General features: G+C 39.2%; 1 protein-coding gene across 1 annotated transcript in view; it reads left to right on the top strand.

Moving 5' to 3' along the window:
- The window catches only part of LOC118002845 (A-kinase anchor protein 6-like), a 286,400-nt gene that overhangs the window by 60,836 nt on the left and 200,439 nt on the right, over positions 1-25,125 (top strand). Inside the window, exons 5-6 of the mRNA XM_034993450.1 lie at positions 2,367-2,463; positions 3,604-3,770. Coding sequence (XP_034849341.1) covers positions 2,367-2,463; positions 3,604-3,770 — 264 coding nt within the window. The remainder of the gene's footprint in view (positions 1-2,366; positions 2,464-3,603; positions 3,771-25,125) is intronic.

Genomic DNA, 25,125 nt, shown 5'->3' with positions numbered 1-25,125 from the left:
TTATCTTTTTCCTAATAATGAATACCTCATCTTTTCCACTTTCCTAATCAAATGCTTCCACATCCTCTTGAGGCAGAACCAGACCCAGCTGCATCTATTCTATACTCTTGGCTTCAATTATGTCAAATTATCCAACCTACTCACAGGTCCTTAGGTTCTCTTTTGCTCTGAGACATAGGCCTGATGCACCTCTTCAGAAGCTCATGATTACTAACCATTCAGCACAAGTCTGTTGTAAGTAAACAGAGAATCAGAGAGAGCACTAGGCTAAATTTACAGTTATAAGGAAATCTCTAGGACAGGTTTCCTCCTAAATTGTGGCACTCTCACATTGATCTCAAGTGTTTTTCTTTTCCTTGTCCCTTCTCCCTGAAACATACATGAACTTTATTCCACATGGCATTGCTTCAGAGTTGAGGATTTCTACTGCAGGGGCAAAAAGTACCTGTAGCCAAAATATAAATATATAAATAAATATTTAATTTTTCATAGATCTCATAGTGTTTGTATTGACCAGAAGCATTAGGCTTCCCATACTTTGCCATACTTTATTTTATCCAATCATGTACCTGTAGCTGAAAGAGGACAATACAAGAAAGAGTCAACAGCCTGTGGGGAAACTTAATATTGTTTTCTTTCTGTCGTGTTTGGCTAAAACTTTACTGTTTCTTATGCCTCTAGTCAGATGAAATGGTTCATCATTTTGGAGTCAAAATTTTTTTTTAGTCAAAATTCTTATCTTTATACTTCATGGTCTGATCCGTCTATCCCTATCTCCTTCATATCCAGTTTCTTTTAATCTGCTTTTTCTTCTCAGCTTTAAGAAGACCCCCTTTCCTCGACTAAGAAAAAGAGAGCCCAGATTCAGTACTGAAAATCCAAGATGACTCAGGCTGTACTTTGTTCTCCTAGTAACATGTTTAGTTGCCCTTTGATGCCAGAGACCATTTTTAAACCCCTTAAGTCAGTATTACTCAGTCCAGTGTACAGAACAGGCACGATGCATGGCTTCTAAATGAATGGATGAATGAATGATACAATGATACCTAATTTCACAATGTTTGGTGGTTTAACCTCATCCAAATTACATTCCAACTGGGTCTGTATCATGAACTTCTGTTAAATATTCTTAACACCAAGCTTAGTGCTGTGCTCAATGAGTGTTCAGTGACAGCAGAATATGTTATGTATTTTGGAGCTCCGTCATGGAGAAGCCAACGTTTGGTGCACAGCATTTCCAATTTGTGTTCTAATTAGTCAACTGAAGGAATCGGTTTTTGCCCTGAAGACTAGCCATTGACTCAACAGACTGGTTACTATGATTACTCTCCACTGGACCTCCTATGGTTGGAATGCCTTCTAACATTCCAGAGGTGGGGAATCTGGAAAACCACCTGTGTTTCTTGAAATACCTAAATGGAAGGCTCTCCCTTCAGAGAGTGCTACTGATCCACTTCGATGGATATCCATTATTTCTGCAAATTTATTGAACATCTTGTGTGTGACATGAGTTGGAGATGAATGTGAAACTGGCATTTCTTTAAAATTGCTTATAATTTGGTAGCCAAGTATAGAAATAAAGCAGAATACAGATGATAAATTCTATGGTAGAAACACATGTAAGGAGCAGGGAGAAGGGAGTACGTAACTCCATGTAAAGCAATCGAGATGGCTTCTGGAAAGAAGTGGCTCTGAGTTGGGATTCAGTCATACCAGCGGTTTTTGGTTTTTGGATGAATGTCGTGAGTGAAAAATGCCCCTGATGTGCTTGATGTATTCATTTTTCAAGCAGAGTCACATTGGTAAGAAATAAGCTTTTAAAAATCAGAGATTTAGGAAGCATTTGACTCCTCAGTACAGCACCTCAATCCACCTTGATATTCCCTGGTTTGTGTGATATCTGAGAAACAGCTGAATCCAAACCTTACTCTATTAATGGATTTATATATATATGCACATAAGGCTAATATATTTTATGCTGCCAATTTTTTTTATCGTTTCATAAATAGTGCTATCACTAACATTCTTAAAAAGTGAAGAAAAGAGCTCATATGTGCTGGTAGAAATTCAGTGTATTTTATAGAACACTGCTACTCCTGATACAGCCTACGGGATGTGACTTTTCATAAAAACCTAATGAATTTCTAGATTTGTCAGCTGTTTCCAAACAGATGCACTCTGCTAATCTAATGGAAACATTTTGAGCCCAGATCCCAAATATCAATAGCTTTTAGTATTGCAAATTAGTTTGTCTATTGGGTAAATTGGGCTGTGTGGTTCTTGATAAAAAGTAGCAAGTCATTTTGTATGGATGTTTTATGTTTAACTGCCTTGCCAGGGTTTGATGCTCATATTTTTCCTTGCAGAGTTTTAAGTTGAATGTAGACAGTCATTGTGCTCTCAAGGAAGCTGTGGAGGAGGAAGGACACCAACTTCTCGAGCTTATTGCATCTCACAAAGCAGGTAAATCCTCCTGAAATATTGCAAGCCTTTATGTCTCCAGACTATTAAGAATGAAGAAGCATTGCTGTAAATTACTGCATATATTCACTTCCTTATGTATTATTAATATTTACATTATCAGATTGACCTTCAAGATTTATAAATGTTTCATATACTGCATACAATGCTGTGATGCTTATAAGATGAAATACTGCCTCCAAATGGGCTGCTCATTTTATTTTGGGCTTGCCGTTCACCCGAGTTTCAATAGAAATCACATTCCTGAAAACTTCACATTGACATGCTTTTTGATGTAGGTGCTCTGGAAATAACATTAAGATAATGAATGAGAATTGTGCCAATAGTTATAATGCATATGCATTAGGGTACTTATAGATATCATTACAGATATAAGGCAGGCGGTCTAGATATATCCCATTATTTCCCTGCCAATCCGCACACATGAACATTTTGCATGTTTTTCTGCTGGTCATTGCATTAGCAGAGTTTTGGCCTTAAACCAACTCTTACCCAGTATTAATGTATTTATGAGGAACAGATTATAAATAAAAAATAGTTTTGTCATTTGGTTATACTTATCCTGGTAGTAAAAGACCATAAGACAGGATGAATTATAATTTGGCTCTTGCTTTGAGCTTACCGCAGCTAAATAAGGGAAGAGCGGCATTAATCGGACATGCTAACGCAAAAGACTGCTGTCTTAATTCTGGCCCATTTACTATATTCCTCATCGAATTCACTTCACCTATTTCTGTACATCTTTCTGATCACTGTGGAGTCTCCACACAGATACACAGGGCCTTTTCTTTGAAATGTGAAGCTTTAGCGTTAGTAATTTTTACATATCATGATTTTTGTTCGACATGCATTTTTTTTTAGTCAATATACTGAAGCTAAGTCGATTCCCCAACCATGCATCTATGTGGTGATCCCATTTTTTTGTGTCCTTATGCCTTATGTGAAGGCAAAAATCCCCAGCCCCTCTCCTTGGGGACAAATGCTTATATGGCAGGTGATGATAAGGGTTGTTTAAAATTAAGCTTACTATTTGAAATATTCATCTAATTTACTGGCTAAAAGACAATACTGGGTAAAAAATGCAGTCAAGTCTGTAACTTGTGTTTTCCCCTCCTTTTGGAGAAGGGCTGAAGGACATGCTGCGGATGATTGCAAGCCAGTGGAAGGAGTTGCAGAGGCAAATCAAACGACAACACAGCTGGATTCTCAGGGCTCTGGATACCATCAAAGCTGAGATTCTGGCTACTGATGTGTCTGTGGAGGGCGAGGACGGGACTGGAAGCCCCAAGGTAAGTGGCTTGAAGTTTGCCTGATTTCCTCTCATTTCTGTCTTCTTTTGAACTAGGCACCACTGAAGTTTTGTTTCTACCCCTAAGGCTTTTTGTTTCTACTGGGTAAACTTTGTATATCTATTTCTACATCCATCTATCTATATCTATATATCTATTTGGATATATAGATATATAGAGAGAAAAAATAAACAAAATGAAATGGCTTAGTTTAAAACAATAAAAAAAAAAAGGCTACAACTTTCAAGTTTTCCAGGAAGAGGTTTTTTTTTGTCAAAAGTGGCAAAGTAGGAGGGGGACCATACTTTAGGGGTATGAGAAAGGGGGACATAAAACATTTAGTAAACAAAACATAAAGCATCTTTAACATGAATAATCAGAATGGTTTTAAATTGTTTTGTTGCAACTATAAATCACTATAATCAGTGCAATCACTCAGCTCTGACATCCATTAGCCGCTTGGTTACAGCAAATTAACAAAGAAGAGAGAAAGTGATTCATTATCTCATTCCTGTTAATGACTATCAGATGCATTGCCTAATTAGGGGATGGTCATTGTAGTGGGAAGAAGGTCATATGCTTCGCTACAAATCTTTTTGCTCTGAGTGTAAGTTCTCCATAATGGTGCATGCACCGAATACAACAAGTACTTTAAAAATGAGTATTGACATGCTTTGGTTATCTATTTTAGATTTACAAAATAACCCGTAAAGCATATGCAATTAAACTTTAAATGAAGCACTGATACAATGCACTGCTGTTCTAAAGGTATCTTTGGACTCATGATGTGGAAAATAATTTTATTAATTTGATATTTTCATGTAATTTCTCTTTCTTTTGTATTTATCCTTTTGTGAAAGTACATGCAGAAAACCAGTCTCATAATAGACTCAGCATCGAAACATATTGCAATGTGGGGGGAAACAGATTTAAGAGTTCATGGTTTCTATTCCTGGCATGGACAAAGTAATTAAATCATCATCAAGTCACATTTATTCAGCATCCATGCGGATTGGCATTGTGTGAAATGTATACAGAGCAAGTTAAGCAAACCCTTTACCTTCTTAGACTCACATTCTTCAGGAGAAACCCCACCTGCCCTGCAATGGTGAGACCATGCAGCCAGGGAAAAGCTCAGAAGATTTATAGCTTTGGAACCTCAAACAACAACCTTTAACTTACTTCTTGGAAACAGAGAATGGAATGATGAGCTCAGTTCCACTTAAAGAAGGCTCCTCGGAGGAGGTCACATTTCAGGAAATACTCAAAGGAAGGAAGAGCAGGGGCTTGGCACATGAGCACACATTTTAGGAAGTGACGTGACGAAAGGATCAAAGCTGGAACTAATAATATGGAAGGGAGAATGTATTCAGCAGATTTCTCAGGGCAGAAGTAGAGCCCTCTCAAAGAGCAGGCTGCAGGGAGGTTGATGGGGCTAATGCTTCGGCTGGGGTGTGGGGCAGTGATGATGAGAAAAGACCCAACTCAAAAGTCTGTTGTGTTCTATTTATTTAACAAAGCATACTGATTGCTTCCTTTTAGAAAGCTATCCTGTATTGGGTGCATTCTACGTACCAGATGTGGTTCTAAGCACTTCTGTGGATTCTTTCATGTAATTCTCACAACAAATCTATCCAGTGATCCCATATAATCCCCAGTGGAGAAAATGGAGGCACAGAGAAGTTAAGTAACTTGCCTAAGGTCACACAGGTCCTAAGTAGCAGAACTCAGATTTGAATTTTAGCCCTTTGACCCCAGAGCCCATGTCGGTTGCCGCCTAGAGTACTGCCTCTTACTGGTGCTGCTCAGAGCCAGGTATGCTGGTGATGAATAATTAGTCTCAGGGCCAGTCTCATGGATCTAGTGGTGAAGTGGGGATACTAATCGTGCCTTTATAGATGGTGATGTGCTGTGAAAGAAAAGAAAAGGGAGCAGCCAGAGGTTGGGCTGGAGAAGTGATTTAGATCGGGGTATCACGGAGGGCTTCTCTGAGGAGGCAGCATTCTATGAGCAGGCCAGTGCAGTTGGAGAGAGAGAGAGAGAGAAAGGAGGGTGTGAGGGAAGCTGGGTGGCCTGTGGTAGCACAGGGGAGGGTTTTGTAGTGAGGAGGGAAATGACATCATTGATTGGCAGCATAAAAAGCTGTTCCTGGCTGTGGTGTGGACCCTGGGTGGGTGGAGGCGGGGTAAGTGGGAGTCAGGGTGGGGAGGTGCCAACGAGGAACTGCAGAGATGGAGCAGTCACCTAAATTAATAAAAGACTGAGGCTAAAAATGAGTAGCTCTCTTCGCCAGGGCCAATTTGAATTTGGTACTTAGAAATCAGCTCATTTTGTGAGTGGGGGGTTAATATTGAGAAGGGAGTAAGGAAGTAACCAGAAGAAGAGAAAGTATTATCCAAGGAGAGATAGTATCAGCGTTTCTCAAAAAGAGGAGCACCTGCCCAGGCTCAGCCTTGAGAGATCAGAACCTCCTGGCTGGGGTCCCAGAATCTGCATTCCACCAGCTCCCAGAGAACCACTGTTGTATAGTCTCTAAGAAGGCCTTTTTCCTGCAGGGCTACGCAATTCTCATACAACCAGGGTCCTCACACAACATGAGAGAAAGTCTGTCGCATTGTTGCTTATAATAGCAAACAATTGATATCAACCAAAATGTTTAAAACAGGGACTGTTTAATTAAATCATGTTCATCTTATCCTAATGAAAGGTTATACAGCCATTTAAAATAACATTTTAGAAGAGAATTTTAAAACATTGGGACAGTCCTATAATATGCAATTAGATACTTTTAGATACCTCTGAATTTTCCAAATCTCTACAATGAGTAAAAATTTTAATCAGAAAGATACAGAATATATATAAAATACAAGAATTAAAAAGTGATTTAAATGGTAAAATGGGTGACAATCATCTGTGGGGACTTGAGATATAAATTTAAAGGTCAGAAGGAAGAATAAATACATCTGGTTCTTAACGATTTGGGTGCCTCGCTTCTAAAGAAACAATGACAAAAACCTCTCTGTTTGAATCATCCCCTAGATAAAAGTGCCTTCCTCGAGTCTCATCAGTTTACAGAGAATAACCTAAGTGTTCTTCGTTAATACTATTTCTATGTCAAGCATTCTGTGTTACGCTGTGTGTGCAGAGTCATACACCTACAAAGAGCTCCTGGAGAGGCTTCTGTAGGTTTTGGCAGCCGCAGAAGCTGAGGGAGGTGCGGAGACTTTGACTCTGACCTGGCAGAGCCAGCAAAACCCCAGGCCTTCTACCTTTCAACTAGCTCTCTCTTCCCCAGTCTGGGCTGGATTTTCTCTGGACAAATGAACTCTTCCGTAGTCAAGGGTGAAGGTGAAATCCATTTAAGACAAAGGTAATACACTTCTAATTTAAACTTAGGGAACTATGGCGAAATCGGTATGATTATTCTTTGTATCTGTTTAATATCCATGACCTGCCTGCCTTTGCCTGTGGCACAAACACAAAGAACATTAGGGAAGGCTCAGACTCGGACTGATGTCAGACTGCCCAAGTTCAACTCCGGGCGCTCGCTAGCTGTGTGTCCTTGGGAGAACGGCGTCACTTCTCTGTGTCTCAGCCTCCTCATTGTAAAATGGAGGCAGTGATAATATTCCCCGTGAAAGGACTGTGATACAGATTAAAGAGTTGACATATCTAAAGTGCTTAAAACAGTGCCTGGCACATGAGAAATCCCAGATAAGGGTATATGTACAAGTTTTCGTTTCTGATGGTGAAGACAGTAAACAAATAATTATAATAGAATCTGATAGATACTCTACTTAAGATAAGTATGCAGCACTATGATACACAGAGAAGGAAATAATGAACCCTGTTTGGGGGTATCAAAAGAAAGATTTACAGGGGAGTTGATGTTTTCAGTGAGGGGTGGGAAGGATTTTTGCCAGCATGAAAATGATGAGAAGGGAAGATTTACAGGGGAGTTGATGTTTTAAATGAGGGGTGGAAAGGGTTTTTGTCAGTGTGAAACATGTGCAGAGACCTCGAGGTGTAAAAGGCGTGGCGTGGCTGGAACATGGGACCTTATTGTGGACAAGCGTTAGGCTGGCTTGCCACAGTCTGCACCGAGGCTCACGATGTGACCAAAAATAAATAAATAAATAAATAAAATCAGTCAGTGATTTGAGCAATAATTCTTCATATATCTGTAATTGACACTATCCAAACCAGAGGGAGAGCCCTATACAGACTATATATCTACTATGTACTGTTTAAAAAAAAACTTTTCTTGCCATATTGCACGAAATAGAGCAAGCTTAAATAGGTTACCCTGAAATTGTCCAAGACTAAAAGCTTGGATTCGACTTGTTATCTATCATGTCAGTTCTCTTTCCTGACGTGACCTTGCATAGGTCATGTACAAATTGTGCCACGAAATGCATCTCCAAGCATATTAGTTATGATCATCTATTTCATCTTAGACCTAAAAGAGAACTAAAATTAAAACATAATAAAAAAAATAACTCCAGAATTCATCTTAAGTTTACTTCAGAAGCTACTGGGAACTTAAGAAGCATAATAGAAAATCTAAAGAATATATCTAGGGGGTATTTTTCTTTTTTACCTTGTTTGAGAGACTGCAGAAAAGGACTTGGTCTTAGAAATCTTGTAAAGAAGGATAGGAGGAAATTCAAAGACTCTGGGAAACTTCTCCCCTAGGACTCGGCAGCATACCTTATTTGTTGTATTTCATTTTTTAAAAAAGTGTTTTCCCAGGACTGTGAGATCTTTTATACATGGAAATAGAGAACAGAATTCACCAGTTCTAGAAATAGAGCTTCAACACTCACTTCCAAGAATTGAAAATATGCTTGTAATTATGTATTTTATTTTAAGATAGATTGGTTAAAGTTTATCAGCTAAAACTAGGCTTTCAGTATGTTAAATTTTTGAATGGTGTATAGCTGGAGGGATTTCAAAACATTAAACATCCCACACCTAAGAAAGGCTGCATCCCCCCCCCGTTTTTTTTGACCTTTCAAGGCAAAAAACAAAAATTGTGAAAGCAAGAAAGCATTCTTAAACTTTGCACATTGCCTCCTTTAAGATATTCTTATTCTCTGTTTCTTTACTTTTCACCTATTCAGCCATCATTACAGCCGTCTTAGAATCAAGGCCAGGATGTCCCAAATGTGACATCTCAAACTTTGCATCACTATAATCGGACAGTGGTTCCTTTGTCCTCTTTAAAGAAACAGATGAGTTTCTAGGGGCATCTTGGTGGCTCAGTCGGTTAAGCATCCGACTCCTGATTTCGGCTTGGGTCGTGATTTCAGCCTCCTGAGATTGAGCCCAGTGTTGGTTCCATGCTCAGCAGGAAATCTGTTTGAGATTCTCTCCCTCGCCAGCCACCCCCCAAGCTTGCTCTTTCTCTCTCTGTCAAATAAATAAATAAATCTTTAAAAAAAAAAAGAAACATAAATTTCCAGCACAAAGAATATTTGAAGATTTTATTATAAATTCAGAAAGCTTTACAGCTACCAGAAGGGTGACCTACCCTAGGTTCCATCGAACATCTTCATTTCCTTAGTGAAAGGAGACAGAGGGTTGGGTGCTTTGAACTTCAGGGTTGTGCTTATTTATCTGCCTTCTTTGAGGTTCTTAGATTGACGTCTTAGATTGTCATCCCATTGGAAATGGTTCTCAGAGGATGAAGTTTATCAGTGTTATCTGTTCAACAATAGCACTTAGAGCAAGCTTAAGAACATATCTTAAATATGTTTGCTCAGCCTTACAAATGACAGTTTTAGATAGTGGCTAAGAAGGGACATACGCGTGGCTACCTGGGCTTTATTCAGACATCTAGGGAGGGCAAGTCCAATATTAACACACATTTTTTGTGTGTTTATCAGACACCTGAGTGTTAACCTGGTATTATGTTAATAAATTATGGGTAACTTTCTGGGGCGTCTGGGTGGCTCAGTTGGTTAAGCGTCTGCTTCGGCTCAGGTCATGATCCCAGGGTCCTGGGATCGAGCTCCATGTTGGGCTCACTGCTCAGCGGGGAGTCTGCTTCTCCCTCTCCCTCTGCTGCTCCCCCTACCCCACTGCTTGTGCTCTCTCACTCTCTCTCTCCCCTAAATAAATAAATAAATAAATAAAATCTTTAAAAATAATTAATTATGGGTAACTTTCTTTAACTGAAGCGGGGAGAAAGAAGCTGATTTGGAGAGTATTTTCTCTGTATTCTATAGTGCCTCTTGGGTAATGCTGCAGCTGGACATTATTATCCTAGAATGGAATTTGATCCTGATGCTTCCAAGGTGCTGTCTTTGTATTCTTTCCTTTTCTGGCTCAAAAGCTTATGTAGGTAACATGTTCTTTAATATAAGATCTTCAGAAACAACATTGAAGTAATGAATGGGAATTGCATTTATGTGTTGCCAGTCCCACATACATGGACGCATGCATGTAGAATTACTTGAGAGACTTAACTGCCTTCCTCATGCAAAAAGGAGCACGGCTATATGTGTCAAAAGGAACCAGAAATGATGTGGTCAGATTAAATTGTGCCTGAAGTGGTAGAGAGAGAGACAACAGGCAAAGGCCTGGCCATTATTTATTGAGTGCTGACAGAACGCTCTGCCCAGTGCTGGGCCAGACATGAGGGAAGACATGCTCAGTGGTCTTATCATCTCAGTGTAAGCACGCAATCTAACATCTTGTCTAATGTAAATTGGGCTATCTCGGATCTAGAATAATAGATCACCCAAGATTCCGATCATCTTAATTAGGATGTTGGCAGATTGAAATGAAATGTGGTTCTTGATGCAAGCAAATGAGTAGTCAATGCATTACCAATTCCATTGCTTTCATGCCGAATTCTTCCTCAAAGCCAGTATCTGATCCAGTTCCTTTTCTGCTCAGCTATATAAACATAGTCCTGATATGCAGTACCTAGGGAGAGCCCTTTCTTCTACTGTGGATTCTTCAATAGTGCTTTTTTTGTTATTCGAAGGGCAGCTTTTCTTCAAGAGTGTTTTTGAAAGACAGAAACAAAAGTGAGTTATTTCTTTGAAGATCAGTTGTAGGTACTAAATTTATGATAGAATCGAATAAAAGATAGTTCCTCTAATCTCCTTGAGGCACTTAAATTTGCATATTATCAGATGTATGGGTGGAACTAAGATGAGGAATTTTTTTAAATGATCTGCCACTCTAGTAAGGTGACTGAAAAAAAGATTTGAGATGATAAAAATATATAGTAGGTCAAAGGATAGCTAATGGGCATCCCTATCATGGTCTATATGATATGTGAGACCACAGCTTATCTTAACTTTTCACACTATATTTCCATTGCTGGTGGTGGCCTTGAGGGTAGAAGTGTTTGGCTCAGCAAAAATCAGAGTGAAATTCTTTGGTGTCTCTAGTCAACAGAGACAAATGTCATTGATGTGAGGAGGTAGTCTTTTTTTTTTCCCCCTTTAGTCAAGGAAGTACCTAATCTCAGAATCTATAGTACCTAGAGTTGCAAAGAGGCATGGGATTGTATACAAAGTTACATTCAATGGAAAGTAGCCCTCTTGTATTGGCAGAACTCACATTTCGTAACTCAGCCTGATCGATTTTAAAGATATATATAGTAAAAACATTAAGAGAGACTTTCTGATCCATAGTGGAGGTCAACATTAAAAAAAAAATCCATAAGTATTTAAGCGCAAATCGGAAGGCAAGATACAGAATTGCTTCCAAAAACACTTTAAATTAATAAGTAAATTCTTTGAAGGTGTGAAACAATTACCTCAGTGTGTGATTTACCCTTTTTCCCAGAATGTGTTGTTTCTGGCAGGGGAGCGGTCTGAGCTGAGAGCCCTGCTAACGGGATTACTCTGCTCTGGCTCTTGTGTTTATTGAGTCACCTAGGACTTCTTATAAAACAGCAGCTTTCAAATATACACACACCTGCACTCACCACCCTGAATCCTCCAAACGTTTGTTTAACTGTTCTCGCACCGAGAGTATCTCTCCCATCCAGTGAGGTCAAAAAGCACCGAGATGCCCACATTCTGCTTTTTCCGTCTTGGAAATCCGCTGGAGCATAGCCATCTGTGTGGTGCTGGTGCTAACGGAAATGGGGATCTTTTCTCGGTAATAAACGTAGCGCTCTTTGCCACCAGGACTCACAGAACATTCCCCATCTTACCTCCCCCTGCGCCTAAATGAGGGTTAATGTTTCTCAGGAAACGTTAACTAGATTGGAGGTCCTGCTGGGCTGGAGCCCAGGGAGCCATCTTACAGCAGCTTCTAAGCCGTTTTTGCACAAGGTTGTGAGGTGGCTTCCCGTCTTTCTAGTTAGTCTGCAGAGGCCAACACTTGTTTAGTATTGCCCCCTGCAGGGTGAAGCCGGGCCCTGGATCTTGCTGAGTGAGTAACAGGAGAGAGAAAAAGGAAAGCCTAAAGCAAGAGACCAAGACAAAGGAAAAGAGAGGGGAGAAAAGGAAAAAGAAGGAATAGAAAGAGAAAGATAAAAGAAGGAAGTATGTGTCCAGTGAAATATGGTAGAAGATAACTGCCCAAGTCTGCTTCTTGGACATTTATGCTTGTATGTCTCTGTCTCTGTCTCTCTCTCTCATTCTGTCCTTTTCTAGCTCTGGAAATCAAAGTCAGAAAAGCTTTCTTTACTTTTGACATCTTAGATATTATTGTATAGACTTGGCGTGTATGTGTGTGTGTGTGTGTATAACTCTGTTAATGGGGTTAACACTTAGAGTGGGCTTACTATGCTTTAGGTTTGTGTCAAGCCTTTTACCCGGATAGCCTCATTCTTCCTCCCAACAGAACTAGCATTTGTTACTCCTAGAATCATTTTCACTTTACTGATGGAAGAACTTCAGCTCCAAACATATATAAGATACTCAGGCTTATTCATTCTTTTTAAAAACCTTACATGGCAGGGTAAAGGCCAAACCCCTTACCCTGTCATTTGACTCCACCTGCCTAGTGAAGATTTATGCACTGTTTCATTTCATAAATCTTCTAGTTAGTTCACCATCTTCCAAATGCATTTTCCCCTTTCTTTTCTTTTCTTCTTTTTGCCCAGGGCTTTTCATATTCTCTATATCTATACTGCTCTTATCCATCCTTAAAATCAATAAATATTGAATATGTAACTACACTGTGATGTCATACCTCTGGACAGGACACTGTACCTCTCCTTGCTCACTGCCCATCAGTGGAGACAGATTTGCACATATGTAATTCTAAACTAAGGCAGGCTGTGTGATAAATCCTGTAATAAGGCACATAGAGACAGGGAATTTGGGGGAGGGGACATTAGTGCAATCTGATGGGGTCTGGGAAGGCTCCGCCCACCCCTAAGAGAAAATGGATTTTGTGAAGCCCTCTAATATTCTGATAAATTGTTAGTAGGAAGATATTAGAGGGCGAGCATTCCAGACAGAGGAACTAACATGGTCAAAAGTATGGAAAAGAGAATACATGAGGGACATCTAGAGAGTGGTGAACAGTGAATAGTTTGGCTCTTTCAAGCGTAGGGTGTCTATGTGTATGTGTATATATTTATATATATATAATGGAGAACTTTGAATATCAGCTGAAGACTTTCTATTTTACTAGTGTGCCGTGAGTGTTTTTAATGATTGGATTTAGCCACAGAAAACAGATGGCAGAAGTAGGATGAGGGAGAAAGGACTGAATTAGGAATCTAGTACAATAACTAGAGGCAGCTGAAGTAAAGCAATGACTGTGATAATATAAAGAAAAAATAGAAGTGATATTATAGAAGAAGAAATATTAGGATTTGGTATCTGGAGAATGGGGGGCTGCTGAGGGAAGAGTTAATGGTGACTCAAAGGAATTGAGCATGAGCAGTTAGGAGAATCATGTTAGCGTTTACGGAGGTTGGGCACATTTTGATAAGGAGCAGTTTTGAAAGCTAAGTATAATGGCCTTGGTATCCAATTAATAAGAGTATCTGGGTATATAACTTGGGCACAGGTATTTTTGTAACATCTGCAGGTGATTCCAAGGTGCAAAAAAGTTTGAAAACAATAATTTAGAAATAGGAGAAGCCTGAAAATCATCTATATATTATGTGCAATATTCAGTCAAAAATGCGAGCCTGAAGCTTGGAGTAGGGGTTCAATGCTAAGGACAGAACTTTGGCAGTCAAAATAGAAATAATAGCTGTAGCCTTGGAAGTTGATAGTGACAAGAAAGGACTATTGTATGAGAATAAAGGAGAAATATGATAGAACCTTGAGGAATGTCTGGAGTAACTGAGAGCAAGGATGCCGTATTAAAACTGGGATTAAGTGGAAATCTACAAGCTCAACAGTGAAACTTCCAGAATGCTGGCAGCCAGATGAGAGTAAGGTTGTAGGTCAAAGGGACTTTTTTTTTTAATTAATTTATTTTTTGTTATGTTATGTTAATCACCATACATTACATCATTAGTTTTTGATGTAGTGTTCCTTGATTCATTGTTTGCGTATAACACGCAGTGCTCCATGCAGTATGTGCCCTCTTTAATACCTGTCACCAGGCTAACCCATTCCCCCACCCCCTTCTAGAACCCTCAGTTTGTTTCTCAGAGTCCATAGTCTTTCATGGTTCGTCTCCGCCTCTGATTTTCCCCCCTTGATTCTTCCCTACCTGCTATCTTCTTCTTCTTCTTCTTTTTTTTTTTTTTTAACATATAATGTATTATTTGTTTCAGAGGTACAGGTCTGTGATTCAACAGTCTTACACAATTCACAGCATTCACCATAGCACATACCCTCCCCAGTGTCTATCACCCAGCCACCCCATCCCTCCCACCCCCCACAACTCCAGCAACCCTCAGTTTGTTTCCTGAGATTAAGAATTCCTCATTTCAGTGAGATCATATGATACATGTCTTTCTCTGATTGACTTATCTCGCTCAGCATAATACCCTCCAGTCCCATCCATGTTGTTGCAAATGGCAAAATTTCATTCCTTTTGTTGGCTGCATAATATTCCATTGTATATATATACCACATCTTCTTTATCCATTCATCTGTCAATGGACATCTTGGCTCTTTCCATAGTTTAGCTCTTGTGGACATTGCTGCTATAAACATTAGGGTGCATGTACCCCTTTGGACCCCTACATTTTTATCTTTGGGGTAAATACCCAGTAGTGCAATTGCTGAGTTGTATGGTAGCTCTATTTTCAACTTTTTGAGGAACCTCCATACTGTTTTCCAGAGTGGCTGCACCAGTTTGCATTCCCACCAACAGTGTAGGAGGTTTCCCCTTTCTCTGCATCCCCGCCAACATCTGTCCTTTCCTGACTTGTTAATTTTAACCATTCTGAATGGTGTGAGGTGGTATCTCATTGAGGTTTTGATTTGGATTTCCCTGATGTCGAGCAATGTTGAGCACTTTTTCATGTGTCTTTTGGCCATTTGGAAGTCTTCTTTGGAAAAATGTCTGTTCATGTCTTCTGCCCATTTCTTGATTGGATCATTTGTTCTTTGGGTGTTGAGTTTGATAAGTTCTTTATAGATTTTGGATACTAGCCCTTTATCTGATATGTCATTTGCAAATATCTTCTCCTATTCTGTCAGTTGTCTTTTGGTTTTATTGACTGTTTCTTTTGCTGTGCAAAAGCTTTTTATCTTGATGAAATCCCAATAGTTCATTTTTGCCCTTGCTTCCCTTGCCTTTAGGGATGTTTCTAGGAAGAAGCTACCACGGCTGAGGTCGAAGAGGTTGCTACTTGTGTTCTCCTTTAGGATTTTGATGGACTCCTGTCTCATGTTTAGGTCTTTCAAGTATTTTGAATCTATTTTTGTGTGTGGTGTATGGAAAGGGTCCAGTTTCATTCTTCTGCATGTGGCTGTCCAATTTTCACAACACCATTTGTTGAAGAGATTGTCTTTCTTCCATTGGACATTCTTTCCTGCTTTGTCGAAGATTAGTTGACTATAGAGTTGAGGGTCCATTTCTGGGCTCTCTATTCTGTTCCATTGATCTATGTGTCTGTTTTTGTGCCAGTACCATACTGTCTTGATGATGACAGCTTTGTAATAGAGCTTCAAGTCCGGAATTGTGATGCCACCAGCTTTGCTTTTCTTTTTCAACATTCCTCTGGCTATTCGGGGTCTTTTCTGGTTCCATACAAATTTAGGATTATTTGTTCCATTTCTTTGAAAAGAGTTGATGGTATTTTGATAGGGATTGCATTGACTGTGTAGATTGCTCTAGGTAGCATTGACATCGTCACAATATTTGTTCTTCCAATCCATGAGCATGGAACGTTTTTCCATTTCTTTGTGTCTTCCTCAATTTCTTTCATGAGTATTTTATAGTTTTCTGAGTACAGATTCTTTGCCTCTTTGGTTAGATTTATTCCTAGGTATCTTATGGTTTGGGGTGCAATTGTAAATGGGATGGACTCTTTAATTTCTCTTTCTTCTATCTTGTTGTTGGTGTATAGGAATGCCACTGATTTCTGTGGATTGATTTTATATCCTGCCACTTTACTGAATTCCTGTATGAGTTCTAGCAGTTTTAGGGTGGAGTCTTTTGGGTTTTCCATATAAAATATCATATCATCTGCAAAGAGTGAGAGTTTGACTTCTTCTTTGCCGATTCGGATGCCTTTTATTTCTTTTTGTTGTCTGATTGCTGTGGCTAGGACTTCTAGTACTATGTTGAATAGCAGTGGTGATAGTGGACAGCCCTGCTGTGTTCCTGACCTTAGGGGGAAAGCTCTCAGTTTTTCCCCACTGAGAATGATATTGGCTGTGGGTTTTTCATAGATGGCCTTTATGATATTGAGGTATGTACCCTCTATCCCTACACTCTGAAGAGTTTTGATCAAGAAAGGATGCTGTACTTTGTCAAATGCTTTTTCTGCATCTATTGAGAGGATCATATGGTTCTTCTTCTTTCTTTTATTAATGTATTGTATCACACCGATTGATTTGCAGATGTTGAACCAACCTTGCAGCCCAGGGATAAATCCAACTTGGTCATGGTGAATAATCCTTTTAATGTAATGTTGGATCCTATTGGCTAGTATTTTGGTGAGAATTTTTGCATCCATGTTCATCAAGGATATTGGTCTGTAACTCTCCTTTTTGATGGGGTCTTTGTCTGGTTTGGGGATCAAGGTAATGGTGGCCTCATAAAATGAGTTTGGAAGTTTTCCTTCCATTTCTATTTTTTGGAACAGTTTCAGAAGAATAGGTATTAATTCTTCTTTAAATGTTTGGTAGAATTCCCCTGGGAAGCCATCTGGCCCTGGGCTTTTGTTTGTTGGGAGATTTTTGATGACTGCTTCAATTTCCTTAGTGGTTATAGGTCTGTTCAGGTTTTCTATTTCTTCCTGGGTCAGTTTTGGTAGTTTATACATCTCTAGGAATGCATCCATTTCTTCCAGATTGTCTGTTTTGCTGGCATATAGTTGATCATAATATGTTCTTATAATTGTTTGTATTTCTTTGGTGTTGGTTATGATATTTCCTCTTTCATTCATGATTTTGTTTATTTGGGTCCTTTCTCTTTTCTTTTTGATAAGTCTGGCCAGGGGTTTATCAATCTTGTTAATTCTTTCAAAGAACCAGCTCCTAGTTTCGTTGATCTGTTCTACTGTTCTTTTAGTTTCTATTTCATCGATTTCTGCTCTGATCTTTATTATTTCTCTTCTCCTGCTGGGTTTAGGCTTTACTTGCTGTTCTTTCTCCAGCTCCTCTAGGTGTAGGGTTAGGTTGGGTGTTTGAGACCTTTCTTGTTTCTTGAGAAAGGCTTCTATTGCTATATACTTTCCTCTTAGGACTGCCTTTGCTGCATCCCAAAGATTTTGAACAGTTGTGTTTTCATTTTCATTGGTTTCCATGAATTTTTTTAATTCTTTAATTTCCTGGTTGACCCATTCATTCTTTAGTAGGATGCTCTTTAGCCTCCATGTATTTGAGTTCTTTCTGACTTTCCTCTTGTGATTGAGGTCTAGTTTCAAAGCATTGTGGTCTGAAAATATGCAGGGAATGATCCCAATCTTTTGGTGCTGGTTGAGATCTGGTTTGTGACCTAGGATGTGATCTATTCTGGAGAATGTTCCATGGGCATAGAGAAGAATGTGTATTCTGTTGCTTTGGGATGGAATGTTCTGAATATATCTGTGAAGTCCATTTGGTCCAGTGTGTCATTTAAAGTCTTTACTTCCTTGTTGATCTTTTGCTTGGATGATCTGTCCACTTCAGTGAGGGGGGTGTTAAAGTCTTCCACTATTATTGTATTGTTGTTGATGTGTTTCTTTGCTTTTGTTATTAATTGCCTTATATAATTGGCTGCTCCCATGTTAGGGGCATAGATATTTATAATTGTTAGATCTTCTTGTTGGATAGACCCTTTAAGTAGGATATAGTGTCCTTCTTATCTCTTATTATAGTCTTTGGTTTAAAATCTAATTTGTCTGATATAAGGATTGCCACCCCAGCTTTCTTTTGGTGTCCATTAGCATGGTAAATTGTTTTCCACCCCCTCACTTTCAATCTGGGGGTGTCTTTGGGTCTAAAATGAGTCTCTTGCAAATGGGTCTTGTTTTTTAATCCAATCTGATAGCCTGTGTCTTTTGATTGGGGCATTTAGCCCATTTACATTCAGGGTAACTATTGAAAGATAGGAATTTAGTGCCATTGTATTGCCTGTAAGGTGACTGTTACTGTATATTGTCCGTGTTCCTTTCTGGTCTATGTTACTTTTAGGCTCTCTCTTTGCTTAGAGGACCCCTTTCAATATTTCTTGTAGGGCTGGTTTCGTGTTCACAAATTCCTTTAGTTTTTGTTTGTCCTGGAAGCTTTTTATCTCTCCTTCTATTTTCAATGACAGTCTAGCTGGATATAGTATTCTTGGCTGCATATTTTTCTCATTTAGTGCTCTGAATATATCCTGCCAGTCCTTTCTGGCCTGCCAGGTCTCTGTGGGTAGGTCTGTTGCCAATCTAATGTTTCTATCATTGTAGGTTACAGATCTCTTCTCTGGAGCTGCTTTTAGGATTTTTTTCTTTGTCTCTGAGACTTGTAAGTTTTACTATTAGATGTCGGGGTGTTGGCCTATTTTTATTGATTTTTGAGGGGGGGTTCTCTGTGCCTGCTGGATTTTGATGCCTGTTTCCTTCCCCAAATTAGGGAAGTTCTCCACTATAATTTGCTCCAATATACCTTCTGCCCCTCTCTCTCCTTCTTCTTCTTCTGGGATCCCAATTATTCTAATATTGTTTCATCTTATGGTATCACTTATCTCTCGAATTCTGCCCTTGTGATCCAGTAGTTGTTTATCTCTCTTTTTCTCAGCTTCTTTATTTTCCATCATTTGTTCTTCTATATCACTAATTCTCTCTTCTGCCTCATTTATCCTAGCAGTTAGAGCCTCCATTTTTGATTGCACCTCATTAATAGCCTTTTTGATTTTGACTAGGTTAGATTTTAGTCCTTTTATTTCTCCAGAAAGGGTTTCTCTAATATCTTCCATGCTTTTTCAAGCCCAGCTAGTATCTTTAAAATCATCATTCTGAACTCTAGTTCCAACATCTTACTAATGTCCATATTGATTAGGTCCCTGGCAGTCGGTACTGCCTCTTGTTCTTTTTTTTGAAGTGATTTTTTGTCTTGTCATTTTGTCCAGAGGAGAATAGATGAATGAGAGAACAAAATGCTAACAGGTTAACAACATCCCCAGAAAAATATACACTAAACAAATCAGAAGAGACCTGAAACTGGGGGAAAAGAAAGGGAAAGAAAGAAAAAAGAAAAAGAAAAAGATAAAAACAAGCAAACATAAAAAAATAAAACAGAATATGATCAAATATGATCAGGCTGGTGCATAGATCAGTGCCACACACTAAATTTTGGGCGTATTTTGGTCTGTTAGAAGAAAGTGCCTCCCAAAATTTTAAAGAAAGAAAAACTTATATATGTATAAAAATAAGGGTTAATACGATGAAGGGATGGAATATGAGTGTAAAGATGAAAATTATAAAAGATTTTATAACAGGAATTGATAGATAAGAAGTTGGTTGAAAAAAGAAAGAAGAGGATTTAAAAAAAAAAGGGGAGAGAATGTGATCAGGCAGGAGACTAGAACAAAGCCATACACTAGAGATTTAGGGTATATTTTGGTCTGTTAGAAGAAGCTGTATCCCAAAATTTTAAAGTGAGAACAACTCATATATATATACCAAAAATAAGGTTAACTACTATGAAGGGATAGAATATGACTCTAAAAATGAAAAATAAAAAAGATTTTTTAAAAAAAGGGATTGATAAGATGTTGGTTGAAAAGGGGGAAAAAGAAAAGCAAGTTAAAAAAAAATTAACTTTGAAAGACTAAAGAATCATGGGAAAAAAGCCATGAATTCTATGTGCAGTATTCCCCTAGTGCTGGAGTTCTGCCGTTCTCATTGATCGGGAAGCTTGGTCTTGGCTGGCTGTTCTTGCTGATCTTCGGGGTGGGGGGGCCTGTTGCCGTGTTTCCCAAATGTCTTTGCCGGAGGCAGAATTGCCCTGCCCTTGCCAGTCCAGGCTAAGTAGTCCGCTCGGGTTTGCTCTCGGGAGCTTTTGTTCCCTGCAAGCTTTCCGTACAGCTTTGGAGGACGAGAGTGAAATGGCAGGCTCCCAATCTCTGCCCTGGAGGAGCCAAGAACTTGGGGCCCCACCCCTCAGTGTGCCCCCATAGAAAAGCAATCACTCCCGCCTCCCTGGTCTCCGACTACACTCTGTGCTCACCCGGCCTGTGACCGAGCGTTTCTATCTCTGGCACCTGACTCCGTGTGGAGTCACCAAACCCAGCAGATCCCTGTGATGCACTCCCACAATGCTCCTCCCGGGGGAGTAAGGGGAGTCTCCCTGGATCTGCTGCCTTTTGGGTCCCTGCTGGAAGAACAGTGGCCCGACTGTGCCGTGGATCACATTTTATGGCAACCCTGAGCTGAGAGCCTGCTCCTTGGCTCCGTCTTTGCACCCGGCTTCCCCGCCCCAATACCCAGGAGCTCTGCTGCACTCAGGCACACCAGGTCTTCCTGTGACCCCTAGGGTCCTGAGACTACACTGTCCCAGTGAGGGTTCCGCCAAAGGGACTTTTCATGGAATAAGTGGGACACTGTCTTGTTTATAGGCCAAAGAATAGAACTAGTTAAAAAGGGACAGTTGAAGAAGATAGTTTGAAGAAAGACAAGAAGGAAGGTGAATTGGTACAATGATTCAAATGAGGGAGAAGTGAATCAGGTGGGGCTGTGAGTTTCAGGAAGGGAGGATGTATCTTCTGAGATAGGAGAGAAAGAAGAAATATTGGGTGGTTGGAGGGTAGGAAGCCGAAGGATTTAGAATGAAGGACAATTCAATGTGGTTAGTCAGTGAGACAATTAGTTGACTAGAGGGTTGGGGTGAGGAGGGACTGGAGAACAAGATTGGGATTCAAATCCCACCATTCCAATAGAGATTTCCTATAATTTTCCAGTGCTAAGTGACTGCTATCTCCTCTAGACTGTATTGCATTTACTATTTGTAGAACATGTTTGGTGATTAATCACACACAGCCTTGTGACACCATTTCCACTGTTGTCTTGAACTTCCATTTATATCTTTTAGAGTTAACTTTTAAGGTGATTATGCCCCATGACTATAAACTCCTCAGGGCGGCGTTTACACCCTAAATTTCTTTGTTGTATGCACTTTAAACATTATTTGGGCTAAAAATGTACTTTATTCTTAATTGGTTGATATAGAATATTCTTATTAAAGCTAAGGACAGAATTACACTTTCTGTTCTCATCTTTCACGATACTTTATCTTAGCTGTATAAATAATGGCACAGTTCTATCTTATCACCTTCTCTTTTTTTTCCTACAATTCTCTCCCATTTGCTTTGCCTCTTGCTTTTTATTATGAATAAGACAATCTTTAAAAGAGCCATTTCACCTATCTCTCCTAAAATAACTAGTAATTTATGCCACAAAAAAGAAAAAAAAACATGATTTTATTATTACTTTTGTACTTTCTTGATTCAGGTCTAGTTGGTTAATTGTTATAATAGGTTGTTAGATTTTTTAAAAAATCTATTTAAACAGACTTGCTGAGAGAATATACTCTGAGTTGCTTCTTTTGAAAAGGACTAAAAGCGTCTAATGTAACTTACCATCTGACCAGCACACTGGTTGACGAAATTTGTAGTCTGCTCTAAAGCTCTCTAACAAGATTAGGTGAGATTGAACCCGAAAAGGTAAAGGTCTCTCAATTGATGTAAACTGGGAGGGCAGAACTGGATCATACCACTATTTGAATCACTAACAAAGTCTAATCTCTGACATATTATATTTGGTGCACTATAATCTGTGTACATACACATGCTTATAGTAAATGATGAATGAGGTTTAGCTAACATAATATAGTTTATACTCTTCTGGACCTTTGGAGGAAACATAGGGTTGAGGAGCTCTGCTCTGTAAAATGACCTGGATCACTTCTCTGGAACAGAGTCTCCATAAAACACACACTCATGCATTTTTCCAAACCAGCTTGGTCAAATTTATTTTCCTGCTGTCATTCATTTGATGCCTCTTCTGGCTTTCATTAGATAGATGGAGGGAAATACTGAATTTCACTGGGTAGTTCCATCTGGCTAAAACCAGTTAAATAATTTCTGATGGGAATTGTTGGTCCAGTTGTGGGACTAGAAAGAAATTAATATATATGAACATCAGTACTTATTTGAACCTTCTAAAGTTCATCCATAATTTGAGGGCTATGTATTTTGAATTATGAGGAATTTTGAAAAACTCCTCTTTGTCTCAGCTCTTTTCTCTTTTTCAGACCCTCATGCCCAAAGCTTTTCTTTCTTTCTTAGCTGAAAGTAAGCGAATAACCACATGATGTAAACTCATGATTCCAATGCTAAGGAGGCTCAATAATATCAGTGATACTGACTATTGTAGGATGCCAACTGCTTAATGTGTTGGAATTTTTCCCATTATTCAAGACTTTGGAGAGTCCACAACCTGACCTGTTGTATACTTAGCAAGTGCTTTATACTCACTACCCCCTGCTTTTGACTTATTGTTTCTCTACTTCGCAAACTTTTTTAAGAGTTACATATTTATTTCTAAAATGGTGACCTTCTGGGCCCACTACCCATTATCATTAATGAAGTTCTTATATCATGATGTTTTTTCTCTCAAGTAAATTAGAGTAATATGATTCAATGGAAAACAAAATGTATTTTTTAAAATTATCCTTAAATAGTGTTACTATTAATTTTTGTTGCATTTTAGAGTGAAATGAAATCATCTCATTTCCTGATAGGGGAGAACTTTGTAACTAACTTCAGTAACTACTACTGTTAATCAGTAATGGCAAATTTCCCCACCCCCTTTTTTGGTTGAAGGCTAAGAATTATTAATGGTGTAACACAGGACAAAGAGAACAGCGATGTGAACAAAGGTATCATTGGATAAAGGTAAATTTGATGCTCTGAGTGGTTTTCTTCCTTTGTAATTACTTTTGTGCTCTCTCCAATTGTATCGTAGTTTTCAGTTGTATTTCTGCTCCAGACCTTTGACAAATAGCATCTTCTATCGTTGTCTGCAGATTCTTTTAGTGTCAGTTGTACACAAAAAGCTTAACGACTATTTTCTTTTGGCAAATATACAAAAGGGGAATCAGGTAACAGAGTTTGAAGATAGGATCTCTTTGGAAATCCTGCATTTTAAGCAGATGTTGTCTCACAGTGGCTTCTTTCAATGAATCCCTTAAAATAGAAACTCTTGTTGTGCATACTTTTCCTAGGTAATCGATAGTTCTTTCTTCCCATAAGTGATAAAATTGGATATTGGGAAGTATAGGCACACTTCTCCTCCTAGGAAGGAAATGGGTTGGGGATGATGCACTATTGACATAATCATCAACAGCAGCATCAGACAGTGCTTATTAGGCTTCATTTGCAGACAGGTGGACTGCCTTACCAACAGCCATTACTGCCCTCCTTCTGTACTGTGTGGTTCAGGGAGGTGGAACGTATTCTCCAGCCCAGGCGGTGACTCACAGTCTGTCAGACAACCAAGAGGGCTCCCCTTCCATGTTACTGATTTGTTGAGGCACAACCAACTGATGTCCTTCTGCAGTGAAGTATGAAGAAAAGTCTCTGCAGGGCTTTTGGAAAAGTTTTTTTTTTTCCTTGTAGGAAGAGACTAGTAAGAGGAAAAGACTCCCTTTCAGACTCTGGATGCTTTCACAAGGACATGAAGCTGTACTGCTGTGGCATTTTGTTGGATTACGCATAGAGCTGTCTTGAAGTCAAGGCTGATATGCCGAAGATGGCAGAGGAGAAATGTGGATTTTTTATATCATTGAAGAGCTGAATTAGCCAACCCTGGAGCCATCCTACCTTCAGCATTTTTGACAATTTCCTTCTTTGTTTAGGCTCCTTCTCTTAGTGGAGCTGGGATTTTCTGTTACTGGGGGCACACAAATTGTAAGCAACAAATTCACTGTTTTAATGAATTGTTACCAGCTGCTGAGTATTCTAAACTTTGAATCTTTCTCTACCTGCTCATGTTCAAAGTACTTTTACTTCTTTTTTTCCTCACTGCTAAGCCATCATCTCTTTTTTTAAAACCGCTTCTCAACTCATGGCTACATTGGTGCCTTTGGCCACAGGTACTCTAGTGAAACTATCCTCATCAGTGTTCACTCATGACCTCTTGGTTACCAAATCAAACAGTTTCTGAGTCTCAGCTCCCCAGTCTGTAAATAAAACATGTGATCTTGATTGGTGGTTTTCATTAAAAAAGTATTAGCCAATTAATTTCAAACTAAATCTTACTCATAGCCCCAACATATAAAACAAGCCAAAATGTAAAAATAAAATAAAAGATGCTTTTCACACACACACACACACACACAAACAGAGAAAACCAAAGTGGAATTTCTTGGTTGACTCAGAACCCCAAGGCTTTTCACCCTGCTTATTGCCACCTGAGCCTTCTCTAGCCCTCCCTACCCCGACCTCTGCAGAACTCGGAGTTCACACAGGGCACAGTTCTAAAACTAGATTCCCAATTGACCTTGTCAGTGACTCTCTTGCCTCTTTTCCATTTGCACTGTAATTCTTCCACCTAGAATGCTTCGGTGGTTCTCCATAGCCTACCTATCAAATTCCTTCCTTCCTAACTTTGTCCCTTTGAGTCTCCTTTGTTTTCATTTGCTACAGCCACATGTCTTTTCTCTCTGCTCTTCTCATTCTGCTCCTCAGATCTTTGCCCATCTGCCCCTATTCTGTCCTTTTCACTCCCACCCAGGACCCATCTGAGTCAGAGTGACTGTCAATTTCCTGAATG

Source organism: Mirounga leonina, unplaced genomic scaffold (genome assembly GCF_011800145.1).
Source record: "Mirounga leonina isolate KUSES-001 unplaced genomic scaffold, KU_Mleo_1.0 Mir_83, whole genome shotgun sequence".
In the NCBI taxonomy this organism is placed as follows: Eukaryota; Metazoa; Chordata; class Mammalia; order Carnivora; family Phocidae; genus Mirounga; species Mirounga leonina.
Note: the sequence above shows the minus strand (reverse complement) of the source record. Positions and strands in the feature narration are given on the sequence as shown.